At 43.9% G+C, this 27848-nt stretch overlaps 2 protein-coding genes across 6 annotated transcripts in view; one reads left to right on the top strand and one right to left on the bottom strand.

Moving 5' to 3' along the window:
- Window positions 1-6471, top strand: part of GPR146 (G protein-coupled receptor 146) — a 43490-nt gene extending 37019 nt beyond the window's left edge. For 4 of the 5 annotated variants that reach the window (XM_083153113.1, XM_083153116.1, XM_083153115.1 and 1 more), the window contains exon 2: window positions 2605-6471. In XM_083153113.1, coding sequence (XP_083009239.1) covers window positions 2647-3648 — 1002 coding nt within the window. In that variant the 5' untranslated portion in view covers window positions 2605-2646 and the 3' untranslated portion in view covers window positions 3649-6471. Of the gene's footprint in view, window positions 1-727; window positions 752-2604 lie in introns of those variants that run through there. The other variant, XM_083153117.1, reaches the window with a different exon arrangement.
- CHLSN (cholesin) overlaps window positions 1-27848 on the bottom strand; it is a 236532-nt gene that overhangs the window by 97856 nt on the left and 110828 nt on the right. The gene's annotated exons all lie outside the window — the stretch shown is intronic.

Here is a 27848-nt window from a genome sequence, read left to right as displayed (position 1 = left end):
TATCTCACTTTATAAAAAATAAAAAAAGTATTAATATAGTACACAATACTCTTGGAAGAACCAAAGTGTGACAGGCGCTGGAATCTTTGTTTATCCACTTAAAGACGTGGTCATTTATGGACGTCTCATATGTGGTAAATGTATAAAAGAAAACAAAAAGCATGGGGTCCAAATATAGTGGATGGATTCCCGTACCGTCACTCACACAAAGTGATCAATGTGCAGACACATCAAGGTATCTTTGGTTTTTTCTTTCCCTGGGACACCACTGTGCACAATTGGTGATAAGTTAGTGGTGTCCCAGGGAAAGAAAAAAACAAAGATACCTTGATGTGTCTGCACATTGATCACTGTATGAGTGAGGGTACGGGAATCCATCCACTATATTTGTACCCCATCTCTGTCAGCATTATAGTCATTCCACTAAACATGGGTCCTCAAACTGCGGCCCTCCAGATGTTGTGAAACTACAAATCCCAGCATGCCTTGCCACAGGTTTGCTATAAGGGAGTGTTAAAACTGTGGCAAGGCATGCTGGGATTTGTAGTTTCACAACATCTGGAGGGCCGCAGTTTGAGGACCCATGCACTAACACATGCTTTTTGCTTTCTTTTATACATTTACCACATATGAGACGTCCATAGATGACCACGTCTTCAAGGGGATAAACAAAGATTCCAGCGCCTGTCACACTTTGGTTCTTCCAAGAATATCGACTACAAGAGGATTTTGGTGATCCTCACTCTCCATTGTACGGCAGCAGGATTCTGGCTTTGCGCCTTGGGACTACTTCACCCCTTTTTCTCTATAGTACACAATATCATCTTTTAGTAATTTCTACCACTAACTTTCAATTACCTTGTGACTAAGTATTCTTTCATATTTGCTGTTCTAACTTACACTGCCGTCACTGACTTGCATAATGCGCTAATGTACCAACTAAAGAGATACAGCTGAACCGTATATGGGTCATCCTTGCTTCAGTTGGTGTTGTTAGAAGGCTGCAGACTCCTTGTTGTCAGAGAGATCGAATGGCGCAGGTTACCTAGCACGCCTTCATTATTTATGTTGATGCATAATTCAATCTCTAAAGCTATGTACACACGCTTCGATTTACTTTTGATTTGATGTTAGATTCGATTTTCTATTAGATCTGGCATTAGATCTTCCCATTCAATTTGGCATTAGATCTGTACTTAAGCATTAGATATAGAAGTCGATATCGAATTCAATTTACATTCATGGTACATTAGACACATTCGATTTACTGGATCGAATTCGACATTTCCTTGGCTGCACAGTAGATTTTTCTGTTCGATTTTGAGAAAAACGGGAGAGTGCTTCAAAATGAAAGTAGATCGAAAGTGTCCTAAAAAACATTCGATGTGGATTCGATTTTGCTTCTATAAGCAATATTGAATCGAAAATAGCCAAAAATCGATGCATGTGTACAGGGCTTTACAGTTATTTGTTTATATTCTAATGACACGCAGCTTTACCACAAGGAACTACAAAGGGTTAAACAAGAAAAGGTGTATTGTCCGTACATTGTACAACAAGCATGGGTCAACCAAGACAGACATGGGTAAATTTACTAAGATGGGAGTTATTTTGAAGATGGGATGTTGTGCATAGCTACCAATCAGATTCTACTGATTTATGTAGAACTTTCTAGAAGATAATAGATAGAATCTCATTGGTTGCTATGGACAATTTACATCTTTAATAGAACTCCAGTCTTAGTAAATTTACCCCACAGACACTACTAAACACATCGGCAACTGCTTGGGAAGGCTAGCAGGTTGTGATGGTACATGCAGTTGCACAAAAGCTCAAGAGAAACAGGTTGTGCTTCCATGCACTGGAATACCCTAAAGCAACTAAGATCCATCACCCTTTAGTACCAGGGATGGAACTATGGGGTAGATAGATGTATGAAGCAGTGATAAGGGAGGCAACGTGATAAAGTGCCTGGTACTTGATCACCAGCCAATCAGCTCCTGACTGTAAAATTACAGGCTGGGTTTAAAAAGGGACAGTTAGGAGGTGATAAAGTACCAGGCACTTCTCCCTTATAACAGCCTTATATATCTACCCCTCTATTATAAAAGGCATGTGGATCCTATACATTACATTTCTAAGAGGATTCAGGGGTAAAAAAAAAAAAAGGTTGTTTATATAAATACATACATTAACAACATAGTTTTCCAAAAAATAAAAAGTTTTAGTATGATCCCCTTCACTTTTGTTTTCGTATTTAGTTTTTTAATGACTGCTCTGCTGCTAATTGGATAAGTTCCCTTTAAAATAAATGAGCTTACAAAAAAACTCAGCGGAAGAATATTACCCTTTAGAGTGTTTATCGAACTGTTTTCCTGTGTAATTATCACTAATGACCACTAACGATGAATCATATTCGCCAGCAGACAAATTTGCACAATTAAAACGGCCAGCCTTACGGAAAACACAGGAAGAGACTAATGGGGTGAGACGAGTTCAGCGCTGGGTAGAACCTTGTTCGCACATCACACACGATGAGATGTCAGATTACCCTCACACACATAAATGACCATTAACCGACTTTCCTTTCTTTCTCCCACACAGCCCAGCTGGTGACCAGCTAAACAGCCGTCGACTGGTATCACTATGTGGAGTTGCGAAGATTTTAATTATACTAACAACAGCCAAGACCAGCGTCTGTGCCATGACTTCCACCTTGTACTCTTCGTCTTCTCCATCTTCTACCTCATCATTTGCTTTCCGACTGGCCTCTGCTACAATGTACAGCTTGTGCTGGTTAATCTCTATAACAAGTCGACTATGACGATGCCAGATGTCTACTTTGTGAACATTGCAATCGCTGGGCTGATCATTAATGCTGTGGCTCCCGTGTACCTTCTAGGACCAGAGTACACCAAGTGGTCACTATGGAGCTTTGGCAAGGAAGTTTACATTACTTTGCTCATTCTGTTTAACGTTTCGTCATTGGTCATTATGTATTCCACAACATTGCTTAGTCTGGACTATTACATAGAATGCGCCCTACCAAGAACTTACATGTCAAGTGTCTACAACACAAAGCATGTGTGTGGCTTCATCTGGGGAGGTGCGGTGCTGACCAGCTTCTCGTCTCTCCTCTTCTACATCTGCAATCACGTCTCCACCAAAATCATTGAGTGCTCCAAGATGCAGAACAGGGAGGCAGCTGACGCCATCATGGTGCTGATTGGATACGTGGTGCCAGTTCTTGCTGTGTTATACGCTTTGATTCTCATCCTGCAGATGCGGAGAGAAGCCACGCCTCTGGACCAGGACACCGGGAGGCTGGACCCGTCAGTGCACCGCCTTTTAATTGCGACTGTTTGCACACAGTTTATTTTGTGGACGCCTTACTACGCTACCCTGATGGTAAATACTTTTACGGATATTCATGTCAAGTCCACCGACCGCAACTTCATGAGGACATTTCATTTCATCGAGGGCTTGTCTAGCTTCTTGGCCTTTTCGAGCAGCTTCGTCATACCTCTATTACACAGACACATTAACAAAAACTTTCACAGCAAGTTACAGAGGCTGCTTAAAAAACTGCACTGTGGAAACCAGGGCTGTGCACATGAACACACGGTAGTCCAGCAGGTGATGACTTAAAAATGCAGCTAAGGGTGGTAGAGCGGTGAAGCTGTTCCCCCATCAGACTTTGTACTCTCTCAAGGATTAAATGGCGGCTGCTATTGTTTTAGGCATGACCACGCGGCAAATATCCTACTGCATGTCATGTGATTATCTGTATCTGTTTAATCATAATTAGTTATGGAGACTGGTATTTACTGACATGTTTGATATTTGTGCTAAGTAACCTACTTAAGTGGTGTGGTGCCTGGGGTTGGAAGTACGTAATGCTTAAGATGGATAAGCTTGAACTGTACCTTGAGTGGCGGTGGTCAGCTGTGGGTCAACCTTACAAATGACTCAAAGCCTGTGTGTATACTTAATCCACAGCCCAAAGACCCATCCACTTATCGGTCAGGAGGCGCCTTGATTGAAATTAACTCATCAATTCCACTAACTTTGCAAAGTTTTATAGGCAAAGATAGATGAAGACGTTACACCTTGAGAACTGTTCTAAAGAAGTAACTACAAAGCACTTTGATACTATAGAAAAGTATTATATTGTAATATCTCATTAACACAGTGTGAAGTGAATTCCTTTTTCTAATATATGCAACAAGCTTTCTATAGTTTGACTACTAAATGGAAAAAAAAATATTCAACAGGTAACAAGTTCGAGACCGATCTTTGTAGCTCTTGTACAAGTAATAGTATAGGAGGTTACTGACATTTTACATAGCAAGAAATAATGAAGGACAGGGGCATGGTTGTGAACTGTAAGGTCCAGGGATGGGAATGGTTGGAACAACAGGCCTGGTCAACTTGTGGCTCTCCAGCTGTGGTGAAACTCCAAGGCCCGCATACATTGCCACAGTTTTGATATCAGGGTATGTTAAAACGGTGACAAAGCATTCTGGGATGTGTAGTTTCACAACTGGAGAGCAGATGTGGAATACAAGGTTATCTCATCACCGTCTGTTACATCTGTGTTTCACCTGTACAGACAGACACACAAATCGACCTTCATTTCCCATCCCAGTTGTCAGAACCCATCTCCGTTGTCGAGCCCTATTAGACATTCCTGACTGTTATAACTCTGGTTGCTAATTGTACATGAAAGCACAAAGACATGTAATACTGTAAAGGATGCAACATATACGACTTCTATCTCACACCATTTAAAATATAGGCATGTATAAGACGGAATAGCAGTACAGCAAAGATAGTTACAGAGCTGTCTACCAAATAAAACTATACACAACCCATCTTTTGCAAATTATAAAAATACAGTTGAAGCTGTTAAATATTCTATCTACTGTCAATGGGTCCCATAATCTGCTATTGAGGGCCCCAGTCAAAGAGAGGCCGTTACCACATCAACATGGATTTTGAATTTTTGCTGCCATCTAGTGTCTACATTACTAACTACCATCCCCACCAATATGCGCTTATTTCTCACCAGCAGCAAAATACAAATCCCTGGTATTCTATAGCTGAAAAAGGCATATGCCTCTTTTCCGACTGACTCCCTCAATTAATAGAGGAAATTCATGGTTCACACCATATTGGAAAGGTACAATTCTGACCCAAAAATTATCCCAACTGGCGAGGAAGGAATTTTGAAGGTGCAGGATTTTGGCGATCCCCCTGAAAATGACTGATTTACGTGAACAGAATTGGGAAATGGCCAGTTAGCTGTATGGCCCACATTAGTGAATTCTCGCAAGACAGATATCAAATGTAAAAAGATTACTGTAATGACATTAGAGATGTGCGCGGGTCCTCGTGGCTTGGTCTTGGTTTTAATTCATCATTGTATTTTGGCTTTGGCAAAACCGCAAAGTTTTTTGCTGTGGATTTAAATTGTGTGTGTGTGTGGGGGGGGGGGTTAAATCAATACAAATCAATCAAGAGTGATTAAAAAATAAAAATGATGAAAACAGCTAAAATCATGTCATTTGGACCTGTTTACATGTAAGCCAATATCTTTGTTCATATTTTAAATCCGTGTTTCAAACTAACAAGAGACCTGAGCCAGAACTTGGCTCCCACTATATCCTCATGTTATTTGATAAGGAGTTATCTTTTTGCCTGTGTTGCCCTCTCCTTGGCATTATATCTTAGAATTGTGTGCCTTCATACACCCGTTACAAAAAAAAACCATCACACAACAGGTGCTACTTAGAGCAAATGGGGCTTATAAAACAAAGAGTAATCCTATACAGCCTATCAACTCCAAGTTTCATGGAGTCCACCTACTGAAAGCTTACATCTGATTAGCTGCTGTTTGCTACAGTTTCCTGGTTTCAACAGTTTACCCCTTTTCACCCCCTTAGGAGTGAAAAAATCCTTGCTTAGTGGGTGGCTTCAAATAACTGTTCCAGTTTCCATACCACAAGTCCCAGGTCACCCAGCAAGTGCATAGGGAAAGTTCACCAACTGTCACTTTCATTTTCCAGAGAACAATGGTGATTGTAAATGGCAGGCGATCCTTTTGCCCCATAACTCCAAAACCAAGCAACAGATTACATTGACAATATTTTTCGGGAAATCTATGGACCAAGACCTTTCATTTGGTATAGGATGTGCCCTGCTCAGACAACGGCACCATAGCGCTCTCATAAAAAAAAAAAAATCGTCCCGTTATTAAAAAATAGCTACCCATAGTGTAGATATCCTGCTTGACCACAGATACATTCACACTTATTTGTCTGGTCTACCCAACTGTACTACCTCAAACTTCCCACATTTCAAGAAAATCAAGTGAAGCAATTTGAATAAACCATTAAAATGCAAAAAAAAATAAGCTTGTTTGTACGATAACTCATTTACCTAAAAAAGTGTCTTTTAAAAAAAAAACAAGAGCAATGTATATATGTCAGAAACATATAAACCCTCTACCCAACAAAAGTACATAAAAAAGGCATTACTTCTTCCATTATTGGTATTAATAAACAGAAATATATTTTTTTAATGTTATTATTACATGAAGAATTTAATCAGCTATAGGCACGGAAGATTCAGTACAATGTTTTCTTTTTTGGGGTTTTTCCAACCCCTGACCTGCCAGAGAAGGGTGAACAGTACCTAAAATGGCAAAGGAGAGAATACGAGAAGAGAAGAAGTGGAGAGACCCGCACCATAAGGTGCTTTTGAAGCAATGTATGGTATCGTGGAATAATTGTGCTTATATTCGCTGGAAATTTTTATAAATATCTTTCCTGGCAATTTAGGGTGCTGATCCCCTGATTCAAAAATGAGCAATAACAATGGAAGAGAAAAAAGGTGAATCAGTTTGACTGGGATGCACTCCTGTTCCACAGTAATAAAATATAATTTTTACCTATAAAAGGTGTATACTTTATTTGTTGACGTATTTGATTATAATCAAATACGTCAACAAATAAAGTATACACCTTTTATAGGTAAAAATTATATTTTATTACTGTGGAACAGGAGTGCATCCCAGTCAAACTGATTCACCTTTTTTCTCTTCCATTGTTAAAGGAGAGAATACACCTACTGATGTATAACCATGTTCAGAATCCTTGTATACTGTTAAATTATTTTCTAACGCTCAGAGTTTAGCAGAGAGAGTGGAGTGAAGACCGTACGTGTCCCGATGGCTATTGTATCCATGTTGTAGACAGAAGTGTCTTTGCATGATCTTGATATGTACTGCTCTGCCTCTGGCTGCACCAGTGAGAACAGTGTTATATGTCTCCCAAAATGATGTATTATGATGCCAACCCCATTAAAATAGCATTGCTGTGTATTTGGAATTTGCTGGATTAATGGTGTGTGAGCGACTGCTATCTGGGTGGAAAAGATCAATTTACCAAAACACAAAATGCCTTGCACACATTGGGCGGGAAGTTCTAACATCCGCAGCCCAGCTCCGCCGCCCTTTTCCGCCCATCACCTACATAATTATTGCATATGCTATAACATACACAATGATTATGGCAAAGGAAAGCTCTTGCATTAAGAGCTGTCCTTTGCGGTGAGTCAGCGGGTCCCGGCTCCCTCCCTTACCCGGTGCTGCTGCGGCGGGGGACTGGCTCTCCTCCACCTCCCTGCACCCAGGAGAGGATCACAGTGCAGGGAGGAGGTGGTCACAGGTCCGGGCAGCACAGCTCTATGCTGCCCGGACACAGGTGAGGGGGGGCCGGTGCGGGGCAGCAGTGGGTCGCTGTAGAAGCGCAATGTCCCCCGTCGCGGTAACCCAGCGGGGGATGTTTAGAGCATCCCAAAAGGCAGTAAAAACTCAGATAACGGGGTTTTTACCATATTTTTAGTTGAGAGAATCTCCCCTTAAATCAGAAAGAAGGGTTAGATGTTCTAAAGGGGTGTACACACACTGACTTTGGCAGGAGATTTTGACTAGATAGTCAAACTCTCTTAGGTGGTTAGCCAAAATCACCCAGTTTTTCTCCTGTTTAGTTAATATGGTCTAGCATAGATCACTTAGCATAGATTGACTGAGGCAATTTTTACTAGATCATAGACTATCATTACTAAGGCAAAGGGGGAGATTCAATCGCCGTCGAGCATCTCCCGTGGGGGAGATGCTCGACGGGCCCTATTCAATGCTGTCTTCCCCGACAGCATTGAACAGGTTTTCCTGTCAGAACGAGCCCGACATCTCTAGCTGTCGGGCTCGTTCTGCCGAGAACAGCCGGGAAGTGACGAGCTGCCGGCTGCAGCTCGTCACTTCCTGGCCGCAACTCGCGGCCACGCCCCCTTCTCGCCGCTCGGCGGCCGGGACATTGAATCCGACTGCCGAGCTCCAGGCGAGCTCACCGAGAACGGGACAGGGGCACGGCTGTCGCGCTAGCTCGACAGCCGTGCCCCTGACATTGAATACCCCCCAAAATCTATTAGTCAAAATCTCCAGTGCATCTAGCCAGAATCTCTTGTACATTTAGTGAAAATTGCTTAGTCAAAATTGTCCATTAGCCTTTTAGATTAATAAAGTGGAGATAAGGCCCATACACACTGGGCGACTTTGAGCTGAAAGCCGCTCAAAATAGCATGTTTAAGAGGCTTTCAGCTCAAAGCCGCCCAGCGTGTATGCCCCAGCGATGAGTGGTGAGCGCTGCTGCGACCTCCCGCATCATCGCCGGGAATGCCGTTAATCTGCTGGTGATACCAGCAGATGAGCGGCTCTGATGATGGCTTTGCATAGCGCTGTGCTATGCAAAGCCGTCCTCTCCCCGCTGACGGCGCCTGTCATCGCTGTCTATACATGCTGGGCATAATCGCCCCGTGTCTATGGACCTTTAAATAAAGGGGTAGATGTATGGAGCAGTGATCAGGGAAAAGTTATCCAGTGGAGCAGTGGCCCATGGCAACCAATCAGCTGCTCTGTATAATATTATATTATGCAAATTATAGATGTTACTTCAGTTCTGACTGGTTGCCATGTACCACTTCTCCTCCGGCTCACTTATCCTCCCTTATCACTGCTTCATACATCTAGCCCAAAGTACCAACCATCTCCTAATTGCCATGTTACAGGCAATGGGGCAGATGTATTACAGCGGCACATAGCGCACCGCTATAATACTTCCTGTTTCACCTCATTAACGAGACGAAGCAGGAAGGGACATTGACAAGATGTATTAACATCTGGGAAGCGCAAACTCCCCCTCCTGGGGACAGTGCATCAGTTTACAATGACACGCTGTCTCCTTCCCCACGGCCAGCTGGATTGGGCATGCGCGGGATCTCGCTACTCACGCAAGATCTCCAGCGCAGCCCACAGTCAGTAGCAGGGACAGCGTTGTCCCTGCTGTTGAGATAGGGCTACTCCACCCTGCAGCTGGCGAAGCCGATAGCAGCGGTGGGAGGAAGAGTCAGCTCTGCTGAACATTCATACATTCGCCCCGCATATTGGCCTGTTATCATTTAGATAGCAGAGCCGATATGGACAGGGGTACACCTGTCAATAACGCTCACCGGCTCATTCATACATGTGGGAGAGGTGCTATCAGTGCACATAGCGTGCGCGGATACCCCTTTCTCCCCCTTATCGACTCTTCATACATTTGCCCCAGAGTTTGAAAAACTAGTTAGAAGCTGATTTGCTCTCCACTTACTCTCCAAGGCTTAGTACATTTGCCCACTAGTTGTCCAAAGCAACCAATCAGCTTCTGTTATTCAGCAGAATGTACCTAGAGCGAGAGAGATCCTCACACACGATCCAACCCAATATGTGTTACTAATGTTGTGCTGCACACCTGGAGAAACTAAGCCTTGGAGAGTGATAAATCAGAGAGAGATTAAGTACCAGCCAATCACCTTCTATCTGCCCTGTTACAGGCTGTGTTTGAAAAATTACAGGTGCCGTAAAGTATAAATCAAATAGTCAAGGCAAGACTATGGCCAGTATTCAATGCCTCAGATTCGCCGGTTTTTTTCAGTGAATCTGGCAAGTCGCTGGGTTTACGGCGAATTTTCTGTTAGAAAAAACAATTCTCCCTATTCAATGGAGGCAATTCGCCACAAATGAACAGCGAATGTCTGCCGATTCGCCGTAAATTATTCTCAACAATTCGCCTGTGATTTTCAATGGGGTTTTTAGTGGAATTCGCCGACAGTGTATTCAATGCTCAAATGGAGAACTGCTTTCTCCATTGATTTTCGCCATCATTCTCCGTTTAGCATTCGTCATCTTTTTTAGGTGAACTGTAATGTGATCTTTTAAATTAAAGCGTGTTAAATTTTTTTTTTGGTGTTAAAAAATCAGAATATTTTTCCTATGAAGGGGCATGCTATTTTTATTCATATACATGCAGCACATTAATATATTTTTAATATATATATATATATTTTTTTAAACAATAGTTTTTTTTTTACACATTCGCCAGCAGGGGGCCGGGAGCCGGAGCCGCTCATTAATATTCATATATTCACTGCACACTGATCCCGATGATCGGGACCAGTGAGTGCAGCGGCTCCGACCCCAGCAGCACCCTGCAAGCCCTTCTGCTGGGGGTGAGGTGAGGGGAGGGAGGTGAGGGGACGGGAGGGGGGAGAGATATGCGGGGGACAAGCTGACAGGGACGGCCCCAGCAGTAGCAGACCTCTGACTCCGGCAGCCACAGCACGGTGATGTCAGCGCTGGGACTGCTTGAGCCGGAGGCTCTGCTGCTGCTGGACCTGTCCCCAGGCTGTGCGGAGGCTCCCGCCTGCATCAGCGCGCTCCCCCGCCGCGACACCAGTCCCTCCCATCCCCCTGCAGACTCCAGACAGGCATGGAGCATCTGCACAGGGGGATTCGTCACTCTTGCCACTATTCGCCGTCAGGGGCAGCGAGCCCCTGACGCATTGAATAGTCAGGGCTGGCGGCGAATTGAAGGGGAGAGAAAAATCATGGCAAGCGCACTGCGAATCAAAAACAGGATTCGCTGCCATGCGCTCGCCATTGCATTGAATACTCCCCTATATACTACGGATCTGTACTATATAATCGAATCAAATGTATTTTGCTTACCATTTGATGCGATCCAGATTCTTACGAGTCACAAGCAAAATCGCACCGTGTGTACCCACTATAAGGCTTAGTACATCTGCCCCCTCGGGTGACCAACTAGTGTGACATACTGTAGCAGTAACAATTTGTGCCACTAATTTTCCACTTGGCATGCTGACCCATCTATCATGACATGATAGTGCACAACACACAGCGAGTGCACCGCACCTGATACATATATATTATTATTATGTACACCAATTATTCTGCCACCGGCCCAGTGAATATTTACAATACTCTAGAAATTGACCATTTCTCATGAGCGAGTGATGAGGAAACAAATAAGGCCTAGTCTAATTTTGCAGTGTTGCCAATCCGAAATTGTATATACTTGTATATAATTGTATAATATAAACTGACTTTAGAAACGCTGTCTGGCAAGCCTAATAGATTGCTTATATACTATTTACACAATAGTTCGTAGACCCCAGTTTCCAATCAATGATTTTCCCAGTGACCAGGTTAAAAAGGTCAACTTTGGTCATAATGGGCAGAAAAGATATTGCACTCTAGAGGTCCGTACAACCCCATACAACTTTTTTTTAACGATCTGCATTATAATGATGTTAACTATATGATCATGCATTTCGTCTAGTTTGTACACACAATGGGCGGTATTCAATGAGAATACCTGCGAGGTGCAGCGAATCATTTTTAGGATTCGCTGCACATTCGCCACGTTCCGGAGCCGGCGGGCTCCGGTATTCAACGTGTCAGGGGCTCGCTGCCCCTGACTGGCGAATATGAGCTCCTGCGGCGATTGCCGCAGGGAGCCTGAGGACGGTGCCAGGCAGAGAGATGGTAGTCTCTCTGCCTGCCCCAGAACTTTGTGGGGGGTAGGTGGGCTCCCCGGGTGCCAGGCAGCACAGGCTGCCCCCCGGGGGTGCCAGCAGGGGAGCGTATATTCACTACACATGATCGTAACGATCGGGTGCAGTGAATATATGAATATGTAATGAGCGGCTCGGCTCCGGCGCCCCCTGCTGGATGCTGTGTAAAAAAAAAAATAAAAAAAAAAAAATTTTTTAAATTAAATATATATTCATGTGCTTACAGCACATGAATAAAAATAGCATGCCCCTCCTCAGAATAAAATTCCTGATTTTTTTACACCAAATGTAAAAAACAAAACACTTTATTTTAAAAGTTCACATTCCACTTCACCATAAAAAGATAGCGATTGCTACTCGGTGAATCATGGTGAAAAAAACCTTGAAATGTATTCGCCATGTGGTCATTGAATAGGGTGATTCACCGTTTTAGTCAGAAATTCGCCAAACAGCACAAATTCGCCATAAAAACCTGGCGAATCAGGCTCATTGAATACCGCCCAATGCGGTTAACGATGCCCTCTCCTGCGGGTCATTAACGACCCCACGATCATCTGTACAATTTGGAGTATATCGTCAGGGACAGCCTGCTCCTGGATGTGACCCCTGAACGAAATCTTTACCTGTATCGACCAGTGTGTAAGCACTATATAGTTTCTTCAGGAACATAGGCAGCACAAGGGTGAAAATTGTATAGTCACTGGACCAGATGTACTGTGTGATAACATGGAGAGTGATCAACAACATGGAGAGTGATCAACAACCACCAACTGCCATGTCATAGGCTGGGCTTGAAAAAAAATGACAGGTAGGAGCTGATTGGTTGGAGATTTACCACTCTCTTTTCAAGGCTTAGTACATCTTGCCCAGTGTGTACGCACCCTAAGGGGTACTGCCCAAATGCAACTGATCAAATTCCAGCTATTATTTTCTAGACTATACCAGATAATCCAATTGGGCACAATTCGTTTATCTGGAATGGGCCATTGGGTCGACATGCATTGTGTCGATCACTGAAGGTTGACAGGCCTTAGATCGACACCTGAAATAAGTCGACATGGGTAAGATCGTCAGGTTCAGAAGGTCGACAGAAGCATTAGGTTGACAATGTGAAGGTCGACATTCAAACGGTCGACATGTGTTTTCCACTTTTTTTGTCCCGATGTCGACATGGACACTGTCTAAATGTACCGCCACGCTCACCATGCTTCAGGCCCTATTTTATTTTCCCACCATGCCGTAGAGGATGGTAAGGCATGAAACACCATGCAATGTCAGGTGTCGACCTTCAGTTGTCAACACAAAGCATGCCGACCTAATACCCATAATCCCATTTCCGGTTGGCAGTCACCAGCACTGCTTTTCCTATCACATTGAACATACAAAGGTTATTTGAGGATCTCCCATCTGGAAACAGCTGGTGTGTCCCATATGCTCTACTGATAAGAACAGCAGATAACTGGTGCTTATCTCACACACACACACACTGCTGCTACACAGGTGTGGCACCAGAATAACACCTGAGATACCACCAGGTTTGCAGGACGCTCACTGAACACTTCCGGAATGTCTGTGGAATGTTAAAGGCTTTTCCCAGCTCCCAGCTTTGACAGACTACTCAGGATCCTTCAAGATCATCAAAGTAACCACCATATAAATAAACAGCAAGTCATGGGAACCAATGGGACTCATACAATATACACATCTACCATGGACACAGGACCACCTGCAGGGTACTTCTACTGTATTCTAGGCTGCAAGTCTCAGCAGCTGCTAGACCAGATTTACTTGTAGTGCACTGGCAGCTGGACCCAGCACACTTGGGGCCGGAGGTATCAAGCTTCACAAAGTGATAAAATGGAGAGTGATAAACAGCCAGCCAATCAGCTCCTACCTGCCATGTTACAGACTGTGTTTGAAAAATAAATAATAGGAGCTGATTAGCTGGATAGTTTATCAAACACAGCCTGTGACATGGCAGGTAGGAGCGGATTGGCTGGCTGTTTATCACTCTCCATTTTATCACTTTGTGAAGCTGGATACATATTGGCCCTCGGTGGGCGCTTGAGGCGGACGCTGCCTCCTCTTTATAGTGTAAACAGGACCTGGGTTGCTCGAACCTGGTTACTCATTTACACTGTCCAGCAACCTGGGGGAACCCTTTTTTTTTACCCCGGGTTGGAATCCCAGGCTGATGGACCTGGGGTTTTTCCAATTGGAGCTTTCACGTCGCACCCGAGTTCCTGGTCGGACCCGGGTTATTTGTGCGGTGTGAAAGGGGTATTCACTGTACTGAGACTAACCAGATCCTCTATTATTAACAAATATAAAAACTTTTTCTTTATAATAATAAAAAAAAAGATGATATTACTGATTATAGATGGAGTGTTTTATAAAGTCATTAAAGGTTTGTCCTAGAACTAGAGCCTAGTTGGGCTATGTACACTGACAGTTCCCTGCACTACGGGCCATGACCAGCAGGTAAATGGATAGGGATCATACTTATAGAAAAGCATGTGATGGGCCTTGGTCACAAGAGATGATGCATCTGTAACCTGAGCACTATGAGGGGAGATGTATGAAGCAGTGAATTGAGTGGAGAAGTGAGCCAGTGGAGAAGTGGCCCATGGCAACCAATCAGCTGCTATGTATAATTTTAAATAATGCACTTTATAGATATTACCTCAATCTGATTGGTTGCCGTGGGCAACTTCTACACTGGCTCGGTAGTTTTATATCACTAAAAACATGAAAGAACGCTATCTGCGTTTCCACCAGCACCATTGATATAGATCACAGACAATGTCCAAGTCAACAGTCATTAGGTCGACAGAACACAGTAGGTGGACAAAAGGACAATATGAGTTTTCCACTTTTATTTGGTGTCAATGTCGACCCCCAATTAGTGTACCCCTTCCCCTACAGGAATTTTGAAAATCTGAATGCAAATATATCGTACTGATTTAACAGTATATGTTTCAGCATTCAAAAAAATTTTTGGACTTGCTGTATAGTTTGAAAATATAATGAACAGTTTATTTGGGTGTTTAATATCGCCATCTTGTGGCCATTTTCAAAAGTTGCATTATGAAAAATACTTAAAAGTCATCCAGCTGTAGAGCAAGCAGGCAACGCCATAAAAAGTGTATGTTTCAGTATGTGGCTAAAAATATGGATAATAAACAGCAAATAAAACACACACAAATACAATATTAGTATGGAACAAAATGATTCTGTATTGTTTTACCAAAGAACTTCTACCATGATTGATATATTTTACGTCCACTAGGTGGCACTGCTTAAAAGCTTTTTCCATATTTGCTCAATAAAACATTATGACAACTATCATTATTACGTGCCAACACACAGCTATATAAAGGAATCATACAAGTTATTCTTTACATTTTCATTGTACAAATTGGGTATAATGGGCAAAAATGTAAATTTAGGATCCCACAGAGTAGTAAATAGATAGTTTCTGTAAGTATCACTGTACTTTTATGATTTCTATGTGCAGGGCTGCAAATGTGGGAGGCGAGGGACTAGCCGAATGCCCTGGATGCTGTATGTGCATCTCAGTGGGGGTGGGGGTGGCCAAAGCAGAGCCAAGATACTGCCTTGTCTCAGCCCTGCCTATGTGCATCTAAGACAGATGACGCTGCTGTTACAGTGTTCAGGAATACCTGAACTACTGAATAAGTTCATTATGAACAGATTTTGGGGGAGCTGTAGAATGATAAAGTTTAAATAGATAGAGTACCAGCCAATCAGCTCCTAACTGCCATGTTACAGGAACGGATTGATTAGTAGTTTAATTCTTCCCTCTCTTCAAGGCATTATTTAATATTAACAGTTTCTTATATAGTGCACACATATCCGTAGCGATTTGCAGAGAATATTTGAACATTCACATCTGTCCCTGCCCCAGTGGAGCTTACAATCTATATTCCCTACCACATAAACACGCGCACACAGACATTCTAGGGTTAATTTGTTGGGAGCCAATTAGCCTACCAGTATATTTTTGGATTGTGGGAGGAAACCGGAGTACCCGGAGGAAACCCATGCGAGTACGGGGAGAATATACAAACTCTGCACAGTTAGGGCCATGGTGGGAATCGAACCCATGACCTCAGTGCTGTGAGACTGTAATACTAACCATTACACCATCCATACTGCCCCCGGCACAGTCTCTTCCCATTAGGGAAGCCCATCAGTGTTTTTACCATCGATTGCGGCAAAATCCATCAATAGAAGGTATCTTTTCTGTAGTAGGGTAGAAAATGGTTTTGCCATCAGTCTCTGCACACTTTTTCTGCATGACACATGGGGGCAGGATGGAGTTGTGTCAGGGAGATGGGGCGTCCCATTCCAGGCTCCTTATACATTAACAGCCTGGAGGGGGAGGGGAGGGTTAAACATCCTATTTCGGTACTCTTTACCTAGAACGGCGCCCGTCGCGGGCATCGCGGGTACATTTATGCCTGCCCGCGACGCGACCGACGCGATGCCCGCGATTTTCCCATTGAAAACCATGTTAAACCTGAAAAATCGCGTCGGTCGCGTCGCGGCCGGCCATAAACGTACCCGCGATGCCCGCGACGCGATGCTCACGATTTCCCATAGGGAACAATGTTAAAAGTCGCGATGGACCCGATTTTAGTGTTAAATGGCTCAATCAACCCGATTTTGCCATAGGAATCAATGTTAAATGGGCCACAGAGCCCATTAACCCTTAAATGTCCCCAACAATTTTTAACGCCACCCCACGATCCACGCGAACCCGAAGCGTGGCGAGCGCAGCGAGCCCGCGAGGGGCGGCGGTACGCGTCCTCCGACCTTTTCATGCCCTACTATCCACGTCGGCGTGGTGTGGGAATATAATAGTGTGGCGAGCGCAGCGAGCCACCGAGCCCGAAGCGTGGCGAGCGCAGCGAGCCCCGCGAGGGGACGCGGATACCTTCACAGTTATACGCGTCCCCTCGCGGGCTTCACAGGTGTCCGTGGCGACCCGGACACCTGTGAAGCCCGCGAGGGGACGCGTCTACCTGTGAAGGTATCCGCGTCCGCTCGCCACGCTTCGGGCTCGGTGGCTCGCTGCGCTCGCCACACTATTATATTCCCACACCACGCCGACGTGGATAGTAGGGCATGAAAAGGTCGGAGGACGCGTACCGCCGCCCCTCGCGGGCTCGCTGCGCTCGCCACGCTTCGGGTTCGCGTGGATCGTGGGGTGGCGTTAAAAATTGTTGGGGACATTTAAGGGTTAATTGGGCCTAATTCAGGGTTAATATGGCCAAATCGGGTCAATTGAGCCATTTAACAGTGAAATCGCGGTCAATCAGCCTTTTTTAACATTGTTCCCTATGGGAAAATCGCGGTCATCGCGGGCATCGCGACCATCCAATTTTACCCGCGATGCCCGCGATTACCGCGATTTTTACCCGCGATGACCACGATTTCAATCGTGGGCGCCGTTCTAGGTAAAGAGTACCCCTATTTCTTTATAGATTGTAAGCCTGTGAGCAGGGCCCTCCTACCTATGTTGGTTTGTTACTACCCAGTTTGTTTTATCACTGTTTCCAATTGTAAAGCGCAACGGCATTGCTGCACTATATAAGAAACTGTAACTAAATCAGTAAAATAGTACAGGTTCTACTGTGCACATATAAAGCCTAAAAACACCACCATCACCACAGCCTAAAAAAACATAATACAAACAATAAATATACCAAAGTGGACTTTACCTGTAAGCATGTAAGGTGGTATGACTGGTAACAATACTAAGGAATAATTAGTAACATTATGCTGCTATTTAGAGTCACTCTCTCTTACCTGTCTGACCACTTTTCATACCAGACATGAAATTATCAATACAGAACCCAGGTGGGATGGCAGACATGTTACTTTCAGATTGTGTTTCGCCTAGTGACTGCAGCAGCCACGACTGGAATAACAGGCTGTCATTAGCAACCTCCTGCACCAATATGCTGGGTATAAAGGCTTACAACACACAACCAGCAGAACCACAGAAGACAAGCGCTCAGATGCCTCAACTAGTTTTGACATTTCTTGCACGAAAATTAATTTGCCGGACTCTGGTACAAGATACTCAGATATAAACTGAATGCTGGCAGACTGCACGTTATGAGAGGCCATGGTATACCCGAAGGGATAGAGAAGAAATGTCTGAAATGTAAGGAAGTAATAAACTATTTGTGACAGATTCTATACTATAAAGTAGTCAGCGTGTGTCAACATTCATAATAAGTGCTATTATTGAGACGGTAGCACTTTGATAGCAGCAGTGTGGAAGCTATGATTATTCTCTGATAAAATACAGCCACATTCAGCTGTTTAACTCTTTGAGTGCCAAGGTAATTTGTCAAAATAGGTGTTAAAATTGGCAAGCAGACCTTTTTCTTAAACCCTTTGAGTGCCAACATTGCTGTGAGAGATCCTCAAAATATCCGCTCAAAACGCCAACGCCGTTCACAGGGAATGGGATCATTGGGTTGACCAAAAGATGGTCGCCAATCATTAGGTCAACATACTGGACGGTCGACATGGGACCAGGTCGAAACAAGCATTAGGTCCAAATGGGTTAGGTCGACAGCCAAAAGGTTGACATGGGGGTTTTCACAGTTTTTTTTTTTTTTTAACCCAAATGTCGACATGGACACAGTTTTAAGTGCACCGCGTCCCCTCGCATGGCTCACTGTGCCCGGCACACTATTTTATTCTTCCACCACACCCTAGTGCAGGGGTGGACAACCCATATGAGACGAAGAGCCCAAAAAAAAATTCTGTTAAGACAGAGCCGCAACCATTCAAAAATGGGCGTGGCCTTGCTCCAAGAAGGCCACGCCCCATTTTTAAATGGGTAGTGTCTTAGAATGACATTAGGACACATGGGCTGAGGCGCGAAACAGTGTTGACCAAATAAACATCACGTTTGAAATAAGTCATAGAGTGACGCTTTATACAGCAATATATATTGGTGCACCTGTTTATGGGTGCATGTAAGCAGGCACCCAGACGAGTATATAGACCCCGACAGCAGTAACAGAGTGCAGAGCCGCACATAACAGGGAGGGAGCCGCCCATGACAGGGAGGTAGCCGCCGAGCCACACATGAGGCCGTGAAGAGCCGCATGCGGCTTGCGAGCCGCGGGTTGGTCACCGCTGGCCTAGTGGATGGTATGACATGACATACCGCCTGACGGCACATGCCGGCTCAAAAAAACTGTGAAAACCCCCATGTCACCTGTCGACCTTGTCCCAGGTCAACATAGACACCTGTCAACCTTGTTCCATGTAGACCATCCAGTATGTCGACCCAACGGTGTTGACCTAATGACTGTCTTTAGGTCGACCAACCGGCTGTATCCCGTTCACAGTGACTGTTCTTTTTTGGGTGCCATTTTTATCCAAACTTCAATGAATTGACTTGGCTGTGTTTGTAGTTATTTATACTAAAAGAACAGTTGCTGTGAGCGATGCTGCCATTTTTTTGCAGATATTTTGAGGGTCGCTCACAGCAAAGTTGGCACTCAAAGGGTTAACACATATTTGCCTACTCTCTCAGAAATTGCAGGAGTCTCACAATTTTTCAGGAAGCCTCCAGGATCACGGAAGAGCAGGATAGGGAGAAAGGCATTGAAATTGCAGCAGAAGGTGGTGAGGGAAGGGCTAATGCTGCCCATACACGCTGCTAAGCCGATGTGTGCTTTGAGGTGTGCGCTCCCGCGCACCTCATCGCACAGTACAAAAAGTATGTGCTGCACATACTTTTTGTACTTAGGTTTCATCAAATTGCATCGCATTGCATGCACTACGCATGCACAGGCAATGCAATGCAAGGTGATCCATGCTATTGCAGCCCACAACGCACGCCCGCATCGGGACGCAAATCACAACATGTAGTACTGCCCTGGATACACAAATTGTGAAAGTTTTCTCGGGTTGTGGTCGAGTTCTAATGGCGTGTAAGTCGGCCCAACACCTGAAGCCGCCAGCAGCGTCTGCTCTCCAGGATTCTCCCAGAGACACAGAAAATGTAGGCAAGCATGGTTGGACATTTGTATATCTGCTAGCGTTCTCAGTACCCAGATTCTATGCTTTATTTATAAAGCTAAGGAGGAATGTTGTGTGTTTTACATGTGGATAAAGCTATACTTTGAGCATAGGAGTCTTCTTTATAAATTGGCTGGGACGCTCACAATAATCCCTCCCCAATATGGCTGAGAAATACAATGCACGGATAGGGTAAATGGCTGTGATATACTGGTGCTGTTCAAATGGGATGACAGTCAGAAGACCCACAGCGAGATCCTGGTGGCCAGAATCCTGATACATTCAGGAGGTAAGTACTGGAGATGAGGCTGGTGTTAGGCACTAGAGGGAGGGTTTTTCAACCACTGTGCCGTGGCACACTAGTGTGCCTTGAGCTGTTGTCAAGTGTGCCCCCAGATCTAGAGATGCCCAAACCAGTTTACAGCCACCAACAGTTCAAGTGTTATTTACTGGTCTCTTCTTTTCATGTATAGGACCATTGTATTTTATTTGTGTTACCTGTGGGACCAGTGTGATTGTTTTTTATATGGGGGCAATAGGTTTGTTTTTTTCCTGTGGAGGCCATTGTGTTTTGCCCTGTGGGGATCACATGGTGTGCCTTGGCAATTTTAAAATCTTATTTAGTGTGCCGCAAGGTAAAAAGGTTGAAAATCACTGCACTAGAGGGAGGGTTAGGCTGTGGAAGTGGGAATGATAAGCTCGGCTGAGGCCACACATAGTGATGCAGTGGGACTCATTCACAGGCTATATGGCTGCCAACACATTAGCGGTGGGCCGCAGTCACCAGGTCCTACGGCAGCATGTTGCAGTAGGACGTCTCAATTTCACAAATAGAACATACATTTCAGTGCCGCACTGCATTTTCCCTGAAATCCAGTCAGCAGTGGCTGGATCCTCTTCTGCAGGACCAGACCACACCACTGTATGTGACCCAGCCTTTCTCCTTGCAGGACCCACTTGGCTGCTGTGTGTGGCCCAAGCCTTATAGAGAAAACACCTACTGGGATGTGTCGGGATTCTGCACATCGGAATCCCAACTGCTGGGATTTCATACCCAATCTATTGAGATATGCGGTCATTAGGTGAACAGAGTCTAAGTTGTCGACATTTTGCTTGTGTCAACCTTTTCACCATGTCTACCTAATGCGTGATGAAATTTTCATGTATCGTCATTTTGACTGTCGACCAATAGTAGTCGACCTTTTGACTGTCGAGCAAATGATACACAGCAACCACAGAGCTGGCACACCTGGTACAATGCACGAACAATTAAAATTCACAAATTTACAATCTTACTATTTGAGTTCATTTGTGCTGGCAGGACACCCGATATGTGCACGCAGCCTCCCGGAGCTCACACGTAGCCCTGCCCTGACGTCTTATAGTGACAGTAATGCATTGTGTGTGGCCATAATAATATGCCAGCAGCATTATTAAGTTACAGAAATGATTCTCTTTTACTTTCATATGGTGGGGGCCAGGCCAGAGCATTGTTCTGTATTCTGTCATACAGAACTTAAATATATAATCTGTGGGATTTTCTAGTACAATTCCACTATGTCTGCAAGATAGAAGGCCAGATGAGTATATTTACTGTAGACATTAATTACCCTAAGAACTTCAGAGGCTGTATTGTGTGACAGGCCCTTCGATGTGGTCTGTCTTCCCCACATGAGCCCCTGCATAATAAATATACACTGAAAATAGTCTGGATCAAACATAATACCGCATAATGCAAATAAAACCAACATTAATGTGAGCACACCAAAAACAAAAATACCAGGGGACCTACAAACTACAACTACCAATGTAAACATACCGTCGTGTACACCTTAAGGCCACATTTGTAAGTAAAGTGATACTTTCCCGGCAGACTAGATGTCAGTCAGACAGCGGAGAACAGACAGACGTCTCAGGGGAGAGCAGCGGCTGCAGTCTACGGGATTTCCTCCGCCCAGACAGAAAATACCACACCCGGACCACCATGACTGGAACACCACAAATAGTGGGAAAGGGCTAGATACCGCACGTTCAACTACAATTTTAGTCACATTTTATCAAAATCTATCAATTTTATTCTTGGCAGCTTCTCAGAGAGACTAAAATACACACAAATAGAACAAACCTAGCACTGTACTCCGATATAACAAAAACAAACAAAAATAAAACAACCACCATCAGGGCTGGTACGGATTGGCAGAAACTGTGCCCAAGACGATTAGTGTTTATCATATAATAAGTGTAGGACAAAATGCTCCACAGCTATCATATAGAGCACACACACCGGAATTCAGATGTAGGAAAAAACAATTATAAAAAAGAGGGGTGCCAGTAAAGGAGCGGGACAGAACAGAAAAGTGATCCAAGCTGAACGCACATTATTAAGCTTTAGGTCATAAAAACTGTCACTTCGGCATAAACACAATCGGTAATAAATAAACTTCTTAATTTCATAATGAGACCAGATTTACGATGTAATATTTCTGCTGTATCTGTGATAACACCATCCTTCTCACATCAGAGGCTATTCAATCATGGGAGATATTTCCAATCCTCAAAAATATCTGCCATTTTTTGCGTAGAATAGATCAAATTCACATTTGATCTATTCAATGTTCTTTTTTCCTCCAACTTTGGGGAATCTACGCGTTTTTCCGTGGAACCTGGTGCTAATTTGCAGAATTTCAAAGAGCCGAATCTACAGCGGCGAGTCCTGGACTGAAAATGGCTAGTATTGAATAGGTCCTGTCTAATAATTCCAATCTGATTTCTCTGTGACTTTGCACAGTTCTAAACTGCAACATGTACATTTTTGATTACGTTAGCAGACAACAATATCACATAACCAAAGTAATGAGGCTAGATTAGCGATAACAGGACCTGCATGTAGAAGGTTCCTTAAACTGTCCAACTTCCTTTAAATTGAAAACCACAATTGTGAAACTGGAATAACTATTATAATAATAATTATATAAAGCCTTATATAGGTCATGGGTAGGATTCCCACCATGGCCTTAACTGTGTGGAGTTTGTATATTCTCCCCGTGCTTGCATGGGTTTCCTCCAGTTGTTTTATAGAAGATTTACTGAAGAAAAATAATTTCACGTTCAATGATGGAGTATTATGTACAACAAATGGGGTGTGCCTTGGGGTCTAACATGGCCCGCCATTTTACTAATGCTTACATGTTCGCCATAGAACAAGCTCTGTTTTTGAACGACACCTCCTTGTCTAATTGCCTGATACTATTCACTAGATATATTGATGATATCTTCGTAATATGGGCTGGCTCTAAAGAGGAGTTTCAAGAACAAAGGAGAGAGATTAATTTGAAGGATGAAACCATACACTTCACTTTTGAGTGTTATTATTCCAGCATTAATTACCTTGATGTGAAAATCATCCGTGTACAAGACCAATTACAGATGGACATGTTCTTTAAAAAGACTGACCACAAAACTTTTTTCCTTTGGCGTTGAAGAAGGGTCTTCCCTTTTCACAATATCTCTGCATATGACTAATAGTGAGCAGTGATACAAAAGCAATTGCCCAGATGGATATTCTTTTGGCAAAGTTCTTGGAACGAGGGTACAATTATGATTACTTGTTGTAGCTTAGACCAAGGCCCTCCGACACTCAAAAGAAGAATGCCTAGCGACCATCAGTAAATCAAAACAGCAGATACTACCGTTGGTGGGGTGCTGGATGACTGCCCGACAGGGGGAATCCCAACGGTCGGAATCCCGACTGCCAGTGCTCCGACAAGGGGGATCCCAACTCACAGGGGCTATTCTTCATTGTGGGGGTCCGCGACCCCCATAGAGGGAAAATAGAACCTGTGGCGAGCAAAGCGAGCCACCGAGTCCGCAGCGCGGCGAGCCCACAAGGGGCGTCTTTGCGCTCCCCCCTCTGTCGGAGCACCGGCAGTCGGGATTCCGACATCGGGATCCCCCTTGTCCGACCGCCATACCATACCCCCGTTGGTGACCACTATCTCTACTTCCAGTGAAATAATTTCCAGTACATCCAGTAAAATTTGCCTGGTCTACACAACACCCAAATTATGAATGTCACTTCGGAGGGTAAATAATGACAGCACAAAATTAATATAATCTCTAATTATCTCTAACCAGATCGTTGTAAAGGCAACTGTTAAAGCTTTTTCACCCTTGAAAAAAAGGAGCCCAATTATCAATGAGTCTTTGCTATTTAAAACTCATTGTGTATGATAAATTGTGATCTAGCCAGCCTGCTCCTAACGATGTATCGCAGGAGTGTATGGCCATCACTAACACTATTTCTTTAATATTTTAATTACATTTCATTATTTTTTTTTTTTCTCTTCCACTTTCTATATATAGCATCGGCTTCCTCTCACTAATATTTATTAATCCTATAGTATTTTCACTGGTTTGCTGCTCTGGGCTTTCTAGCTTATGCTGGTTTTTTGGGGTGCTGCACCCAGCACCTAGAGATAGCGCTAGGGACCCCCAATATACAGAGAAGCCTTGACGATGGCTTGGGGGCATACACATAAATTTGCACAAGTATATGTAACCAATATCTCTGAGTTCTATTATCATGTAGTGTTCTAGACTGGTTACTAATACCATTCAGTGAGCTGGGGGAAACCATGGATTGTTACTTACTCAGTATTACCCCTCCTCACATACATCTGAATGGTATTATTAAACTAATTGAGGACCTGCCACTATCTATATGAATGTATCAGCTAGGAAGGAGTACTGCAGATATTTTAAAATGTGACAGTCAATAATGACTGCTCCTGTGCCCAATCTAGAAAACATGAACTGTTCTATTTCAAGGACTAGTTTAGCCAACCCTGTACTACTAGATTGTAAGCTCCTCCGAGCAGGGCCCTCTTCCCTCCTGTTGTCAAAGCCCACTTCTCTTCACATTTCACTCACAGCTCTCCTATACTCAAACACTCAGTGAACATCTTCGTCTGCATACTCATCTCCATCATTGGCCTCAAGCCACCAGTTGTATGTTGATTCTACTCACTACCCTCACTACTTATATTTAAGCTGTAATGTGTATTGAACTGTGGCGCTCTTTATTTGTACTCTATTTTTGTTATTTATTCAATGTTATGCCAAGTTTTGTCTCCCTGTATTGTTTCTTTGTACGGCGCTGCGAAACACTTGTGGCGTCTTTTAAATAAAATGATAATAATAATAATAATAATAATAATAAATACTAGGCGATATTTAATCCAATCTGGCGGATTGGACCAACCTATTGTTCACATCAGCCAGTAGGTATGCCCAATATGCACGTTCCCACAGTCGTTAACAATGTCTTCTGGCCGGCCCTGCTCCAGGGCAGACAGAAGACATCTCCAGTGCTGTAAAATGTACAATGGCATCCCACATTGCTCTGTCGTCCCCCTGCATCAGCAAGTGTGTATGCATTTGCCAATACAGGGTTCCATTGCCCATGGGATGGGCTGAGTACACATATTGTCCAGTGTGGTCCCAGCTCAAGTCTCTTTATAAATAAGGAGCACTAGAAGATAAAAGAGTCTAGTGCTAAAAAATTAAAATTGGATCAATTGGGAATAATAACAATGTAATTATTCATACAACATACAATTAACAAATTAAAATCTACATAAATAATAAGTAGCATAAGAATGTGCGGTACTTGTGTATTATCTGGGCGCCCATCGCATCGCACTAATTAAGGTATGCGATGGGATGCAATGGGACCCGATTTCCGGGCGCACAGACCCGCACTGTGCGATAAAATATCGCATCGCATGCCATTACAAATGGCATGCGATGCGATATTAAATTGTACAGGCACCCTGATGGGTGATTACTATGTTAAATGCACCCCTATTGTTAATGCCACCCCTACTATCAACGTCCACCCGAAGCGTGGCGAGCGCAGTGAGCCCGTGAGGGGCGGCGGTACGCGTCCTCCAACCTTTTCATACCCCCACTATCCACGTTGGCCGGGAGTTGATTTTAGATAGTGTGGCGAGCGCAGCGAGGGGACGCGGATTACTTCACATGTAATCCGCGTCCGCTCGCCACGCTTTGGGCTCGCCACACTATCTAAATCAACTCCACGCCGACGTGGATAGTGGGGGTATGAAAAGGTTAGAGGACGCGTACCGCTGCGCTCGCCACGCTTCGGGTGGGCGTTGATAGGGGGGGTTGGCGTTAACAATGGGAGTGCATTTAACATAGTAATCACCCATCAGGGTGCCTGTACAATTAAAAATCGGGTCCAATTTGGTCACATCGCATGCAATCGGATCGCATGCGATGAGATGCGACCAAAACTATGTCGTACGATGGAAATCTTGGGCGCCCAGATAATACACAAGTACCGAATGTGCACTTCAAATTCAATAAGAAATTGGACATATAGAGAATAACTAATACTTAAGTAATGGAGTTCCGCTTGGATCCTCCATTTCCCCCCAAGGTGGTGTAAATTTGGGGGCAATCGATTTGTAAATTTGTTAATTGTATGTTTTTATAAATAAATACATTGTTATTATACCCAATTGATCCAATTAGAATTGTTAGCGCTCCATTCCTTTATCTTAGGTTTACTATCCCCTTTGGGAACTGACCGTTCCCTTGTGTGAGGAGGGCCTTGTCAGAACACCTCTGTGGGCGCATGATTTACCTTTGGTAACATTTTCTTCAAATAAGTTGAACGGTCTTCAGGGAAATGCCTTTTAATCCAATGTTTGTGCAGTGTTTTAGAACACGAAAGGCATGTGCTGACACAGAAGACTGCCTGTTTCACCCCCTCTAGGACTCCACAGTGCCAGACTTTGTTTTTCGTTCAGCTTTAAATATAAAATGACAACATAAGCTTGCAAGGTAATATTTTGTTTAGACGGTTTACAGTAGTAAACAAAGTAATGTGAGCTGGAGAAGTCTGAAAAGAGAGTGGTGTAAACACCATAGCGCAGCACATCCCTACTTTATTATCAGCCCCGGAAATGTGCAATGTGCTAATTTTGTCAGGTAAATGTGTGGCACTCGTTATCTGTGCGATTGCAGAGACCACTGATATAGACACCTACAAATCTGCATTTGTATACTTAAGGTGGCCATACACTCGTGCAAGAAGTCACAGCAGTGTATGGCCATTTGATCGCCCTTGAGCCACCCAGGTCAACCCTGGACGGGAGGATCACATGCGGTCCTTTTGCATGTGATGTATCACGTGACCCCATTCCCCACCACTGGCAGAGGGTCCAAATTGGAGGTTGGACATGCAGGCGGTTCCAACCTTCGACTCCGGAATGTCAAATGAATGCGATTTTACTCAATTTCTTGGCCCAATCAGTCGGTATCCAGTGAAATCGTCCAAAATTGCATAAGTGTATGGGGTCTTTACAATCTGATGGGTATATTTACTAATTAATGCTTTTCTCAATTTCTTTTCAGATTTTACCTTAGAAAATCTGATGTTGCACTATTATTGCCTTTTTAAATACGGCAGGCAAACACCGTGGGTTATGAAAGACCGTTGCTTAGTAAATACACCCCAAAATCTGGTACAATGAGTAGCTATCAAAACAAATAATGTCACAGATCTATAGTTTATTAGGTACTCTACCTAGAACGGCGCCCGCGATTAGAATCGCGGGCGTCGGGGGTAAAAAATCGCGGGCATCGCGGGTACATAAAAAAACGGGTGCGACGCGATGCCCGCGATTTTCCCATAGGGATCAATGTTAAAAGTCAGATTGGACGCGATTTTAGTGTTAAATGCCTCAATGCCCGCGATTTTTACATAGGAA

Source organism: Crinia signifera, chromosome 7 (assembly GCF_055691185.1).
Source record: "Crinia signifera chromosome 7, ASM5569118v1, whole genome shotgun sequence".
NCBI classification, from domain to species: Eukaryota; Metazoa; Chordata; class Amphibia; order Anura; family Myobatrachidae; genus Crinia; species Crinia signifera.
This window is presented reverse-complemented; position numbering and strand designations above follow the sequence as displayed.